The following is a 6266-nucleotide window of genomic DNA, read 5'->3' on the forward strand; positions in this document are numbered from 1 at the left end:
CCATGTAAATTTCGTCCTGTAAGTGAAAGCAACTTATGCTGAACAGCTTGGGAACACTGTGTGATCTTCTCATCCTTACTGGGAACCAGCAGCAGTGCGCACCAGGAAGTTTAGAACCCGGCTGGGCAAAAGTGGCTGTTCGGCGATGCTATTAACTCTCACTTAAAATGGCGCCACTCAATCCCGGAACCTACACCGCGTAATCACCTGGTGATTGGCTCTTCTCAACAGTACGTTTCACTAATTTTATGAATTATTCTTCTTCTAAGCTACTAAGGGATTGTTGCTAATCTGAGATTCTCAGAATAAAACGGTGAAACAGCTGTAAAGTACTTCTCGACTTTTCAGTATTGGTTGACCTCACGTGCGGGACGACGTCTTCTTTGAAAACGATTCTTTATCGGAATCTCGAACCTGAGTCAGTGGCTGTAAATCTCATATCCGCCTCTGTACCTTAAGATATTAAACCTTTGTGCTCACTTACTGAGCTAAACCGCAAAGTTGCGCAACTGGGAGCGATTATTTGGAAGTTCTGGTTAGTTTTAGAAACTGGGCATTTTCCAACTTTAGTTCTCAGAGTATGATTTCACTGTCACATCTAGCATACGTACATAATTATAACTTTCCGCTATCTAATAATCTATCATTTATTGGCAAATTACTAATAATTGTAAAACTTCTTGCATCACTAAACAGTGTGCGAGTATTTCGGTGTCAGGCCCAACACTTCGCATCGGACAAAGGTAAAAGTTACCAGGGAAAAAAGTAAATCTGGCCGACTGGACACGGTAGTGTCAACGGAATCCGTGGCAAGAACCTGGATTTCGTGAAATCTGATCGTTCCCTTGAAAAGCCATTTTCCCTCAGAATGTGTAGATCCACTGTCTGTCATGGAATGAACTGAAGGGCAGAGAACGTTTGTGAAGATGTCACCTTCCGTGTCACGGAAGAAATAAGAGGTTGTTGTTGACGATGATTTGGGTGTTATCTGTGAAAATGTTTAAGGAAAACGGTTTTGCAGTCTTTGTGACATTACAATCGGCTGGTCGTGATGAACTAACGGACACAGTGTATAGATTTTTTATTCATGTTGGTTTGTGACAACCAATGTGTGCTCAGGAACACTAAGTAGTAACTTGGAATAAAGAAGTTCAAGAAATTCAACACATGTAAAAAATGAAAATACAATGCTATATCAAGAATAGGGAAATAAATGTCTCTGGAACCTGAAATGATTGGTGTGTTTGTGTGTGATCATTCACTGATGCTGCTGAGGCTTCGCGAGATCAGCAGATCCGGTTTCCCGTGGAGGATTTGCTCAACGAAGCGTAGGACATCTCATAGACTGTGAAGGTACAGGCATTCACCATAAGCGCTCGCAGTATGGCAACATTGAATCCACGGAAAAAGACCGAATAGTCGCTTTCCTTCACGAGCTCGCGAACTACGTCCCTCGTCGTATTTAGACCTCCTGATTGCATCCGAGTTTTAACAATATCCTACAACGAAAACATTAATAATGACCTCGGTCGAGTCAAAACGTTACACGGTGTTTACCTCACATAAATGGACTAAATAACATGCCATGATCTGCTCGGTTTGAATGTACGGTATTCACCTTTCCCTTCACTCCTTTAATGAATGTGTTCTTCCCGAGCGTAAGTTCTCGATGAGGCTGGTGGACATTCCAAGTGATGGCACTAATGATCTCTCAAGGTGCCACGTTTGTGACTTTTATGCTGAATAGCAGAACCACCCAATGCGGTCTATTCTAATATGGCCATTGCGGTCAACTTGATGTAACTACCATCAACCAGGAAAGCATAAACTCTGCATACTCTGTGATAATCAGTTGTGCTATTCTCGACGGAGTGAAAACGATGGAGCCGAAAATGACCATCTCAGCCAAACTCAGCCATAAGCCTGATCGCACTCAATTTCCTGCATTTTTTACCATACATCAAAGCCAAACTTTACAATTATGTCTCAGGGTGGTGTACAGATGACACATTAGATAGAAAAATCCAAAAGAAAGCAGACAATTTTTCAAATTCCATCGAAGTACGCACAACTTTGGTATTCCAGTATATCAATAAATGAATATTTCAGTCTACAGTACATCGAAACTTTGGACAATTTCGTTCAGTTCATTTCTGCCACTAGAAATTCTGTAGCCAATGGAGGAACTGGGGAATAATGGCTACAAGTATCTAGGTTTTCTCCCGTTGGGCGGAAATAGTAAATTGTGATTATTTGTCAACAGCTGAAAAAGCAGTTTTCTTACTGTTTTCTTGCGAAAAGCTCTTCAACAGTCCACAATAGGTTTCGTCCCTCCTAAGCCTCATCCGGTAGGCACAATCCTCGAGCTTCCGCCAACTTTATGTTCTACAGGAAATCAAATTGAGTGCGTTTCGCAAAGTATACTCAATTGCATACTAAAATGGTTTCAATGGGAGACTCAACTGAATTCCGGGTGAATCGCTTTGTTGTTATATTCCAATCTGGGTTTAAATAGAACATAAAACTGACAGAAAATCGATGATTGCGGCCACCTGATAAGCCAGATGGGCGAGACCTGTCGTGTGCAGTCAAAGTTTTTACCAAAATCACGAGTGGTGTTCTTCAAGAATACCGAATACTGCTCGAATATGATATTAGATGAAACATCAGACGGCCTTTTTGCCGCAATTTCAGTTGAAAAAAGATTATAAACGAGAGATTCAGCTGGGATTCAGTTGAATCTCCCGTTGGATCTAAATTAATATGCAAACGAATTTAGTCCGTGAAAGCGTTGCTGTTATTGTTCTGCTGATTGCGTTACATTTACGCTTAAATTTTGTTCGTTAGCATTGTTGTGAGCTTAGTCGCCACTGGAGTGGTCCATATTTTATAAAGTCGAACTAAATGCAGCATCATTTTCACAGCATGGATTGCGGACGTGAATTATGTTCCCCGAAAGAGCTTAGTTTCCCGTATGTCACCAGCTCATCGTCTGATTAATAGCACACCTAGCCAACACAAGTCATAAGATCAGTGTCGTGTACTACCTGCGAATGTCCACGGGTTCGAAAAACTGAGATGAGATCACGAGCGAGATACCTATGACTCCATTAAGTACTTCATAAATGTTCGTACTGTGCTACTCATAAGGTTGCTGAAAATTCTTTGACAGCCTGGAAACACCACAAACGAGAGGTCCAGCTGGGTTCCAGATGAGTCTCGCAAAACCAAATTTGTTTTCAAATGAGTGCAATGAGCTAATTTCTTCATGAATAGTTTGAGCCCTTTCTTGAGATGGTATGCTACTAACAAGATTTTTCTCCCAGACTGTGATCAGACAGATGTGGCCATTCAATTGGCATTTGTAAAGGTGTGTAGCAATCTGTACAATTGTTCTTACAAACTTGTGTCATTGTATATACATGTGAACCTGCTACATATGTCGACAACCCTTCAAGCCCCCACAGTATTGAACGAATAAGGAGAACAAAAATTTCGAAAGCGCTATGCTCACTCACAAACGGTAGTGAAACGCACCAAGACAGTGCGCCGCCGAGAGCACCTGATACGCACGAACACCAGAAAGGAGACAAGCCAATTAAACAGCCGTATCTCAAAAATGTCGTATAACCGAAGAAGTAGACAGTGAGTCCCGGAATATCACGTAAAGCATGCATGGATAATCCAACGTAGAGTCCACGTAAACCGCGTTGTTGGATAATCAGCTGAACGCAGTGTTTGATTTTCAGATTAGGTCCTGAAACACGCAAAGAAGAAAGCCGACCCATTTGGGTCGACTGCATCAGCCTTTACTTGCTCACACATTTTAAATTGTACTATGAGCTGATATGACTACAGAACACCTAAATTCACTCAACTGTTTGATCCACAAGGCATTACTTATCCACCACAACACAGCTTAGAGTGACAGTTGGGAGTAAACACACTGCCGTTGATGCTAATAGGCATACTGAAACTTTGAGGCCTAATAACGTTGCTCATGACCCACAAGATTTTTACTATACTGGTCGAAATCACCGCTTTTCTGGACGAATAATGTCGACCCGTAAGATTCGTGCCATGATAACATTTATGTGCCCAGAGTAGGCCCGTGGGAATAAGATCGGAGTGTGAACAGAAGGAGGCAGTTCTACAGCCATCAGCATGTCCAACCGATTTCTTATAAGTATCAATTCAAGTCGATACAACTGAATGGCTCAGCCTCATATTGCACACAAAGGAGCATCTGAATGTTCACGTCACATAGGAAGCATATCCTAGTCGCATGTATGGGCTAAACTACTGCTAGACACCGTGCAGTTCGGTCGTTCCAAGGTTGGTGCAGAACGTCCATATCCTAGTCGCATGTATGGGCTAAACTACTGCTAGACATCGTGCAGTTCGGTCCGTACAAAGATGGTCGCAGAACGTCATCGCTAGCACCGTTGTGTGTTAACCCAGAATGTTCGAATTGATGATATACGCGCCAAACAGAACAAAAAAATCAGCCAAACCGGAACCTGTTCGTGGGAATCACTCATGGCCCTTCAGGTGAAGGCGGCAAACACGATAAACAGAACAAGACAAGTGCATCAGGCACACCTATATGGTGTCGGTACTTACTGTCATCTGACTTGAAAAAAATGAAATCACATCAACAGTCTTAATGTGTTTCAATGTGAAAAAATACGACGGCCCTTTCCAACTATCTAGAATATCACCGTATCTCCAGCGCGAGTAATACATGATAGATTAACATTTGCCAACTTGTTTTTTGCGATGACACTTGGACAAGAAGGAACAAAAGAGATGTATGAGGTTGTACACGCTAACAACAGATAAATGGTGAGGGTCTGTTCACCATAAACGTTGATGCCCGCGCTGATGAACGATGAACTCCAACTCTTCGGTCGCGAAAGTTATTCCCCCCCCCCCAAGTGTTCATTCAACGTGATACTATCGCATGTGCTCTACGAAAACTCTCCGAGCAACAAACAGGAACCAAAATTATGGGCTTCAAACCAAAAATAATCAACTCTGAATCCACAATGAACGCGAAAATACAAACCAAAAATGTTGTCCTACAAAGCGAATGTAATACCAAAAACAACGCCGACGGATTCCAAGAACTCAGTTCTCGGAAGTCACTGATGTTACGTGCGCCAAACTGGCTTGTGCAATCTGTCTTCACTGAACACTAACCAAAAAACAGCTGTCATCCGGAGTGTGCTTTTTCCCAATTACATCACTTGTGTTTTATCCTCTTTTGTACATAATTTTGGAAATACATGAGTTAACCCTGTTTCCACACAGATTGTTGATGTTAACCTCTCGGAAGATTTGTAAAATGTACGTAACCTGATGGTTCCCAATATGGATAGAACAACTTAGCTGTCCTCCTCGGCTTTTCAATACAGAATGACTTGAACCATAGGATGAAATATCCATTGAAATTCTATGTTCCATTGAAATACCCTTCTACGAACAAATTTTCTAGTCCATTGCTTCTGTAGCTTCCGTTTGAAGTCATTTTGGGAAGTTGAAACAGGAACCAACCCTGAATATGGTTGATCAACTAAACTTAGAAATCGGACATCAATTTACAAGTCATGAAAATAGCTCACGCGCACCACTGTCAAGTTGTGACTACATTTCCGTTTGACTAAATGGAACGGATCAGCCGCATTTAAACTACTAAATATGGCTAATTGTGGTCACGTGCGTCGGTTTGGACCGCACAATGCGAAATATGGACGCAGCGGATACCTACGAAACTTACTGGGTTTTGACTTCAGGGTTGGTGTAGTTTGATCGTGCTGATTGGGTTCAAATCAACGCGACCATCTTGTCCCACATTATTGCGGCACACCTCATGTAATACAGTTGTCAAATATCGTTTTGCAGTGAATACACTGCGGAGCTGTCGGTTCGGTAACTTAGAGCCCAGTGGCTAGGCACTTTGGTCTGATTTGTCAGAAGTCACACCAGACACAAGACGGGCAACGTAAAAAAAACTCATAATCGTAAAATTCAGCTGCGTTCCAGGTGAGCCCTCCGTCAAGACCAAAGTGATAGGCACATGAGTGTATTTCGCTAGGTCCTCATATCACATCATTTTTGCTCTCAGTTCAGTCGACTGCGGAAACAATGTAACCGGTCCTGACACTGCATAGACCATGCGTTTAAGTGAGCAATGGTTACATCAGTGTGCTACCTCAAATCCTGGGACCATGGTAAATTGAGTTAGCAGAATGTCAAGTCAGATC

General features: G+C 42.2%; 1 protein-coding gene across 1 annotated transcript in view; it reads right to left on the minus strand.

Annotated features, from left to right (window-relative positions):
• Window positions 1-647: 647 nt before the first annotated feature.
• T265_01211 (hypothetical protein) overlaps window positions 648-6266 on the minus strand; it is a gene marked incomplete at both ends in the record, with an annotated part of 17603 nt that continues 11984 nt past the window's right edge. The window contains 2 exons of the mRNA XM_009165196.1: window positions 648-1499; window positions 3519-3757. Of these exons, the coding sequence (XP_009163460.1) occupies window positions 1287-1499; window positions 3519-3757 (452 nt within the window). The remainder of the gene's footprint in view (window positions 1500-3518; window positions 3758-6266) is intronic.

The sequence above is a fragment of the Opisthorchis viverrini genome (genome assembly GCF_000715545.1).
Source record: "Opisthorchis viverrini unplaced genomic scaffold opera_v5_13, whole genome shotgun sequence".
Classification (NCBI taxonomy): domain Eukaryota; kingdom Metazoa; phylum Platyhelminthes; class Trematoda; order Opisthorchiida; family Opisthorchiidae; genus Opisthorchis; species Opisthorchis viverrini.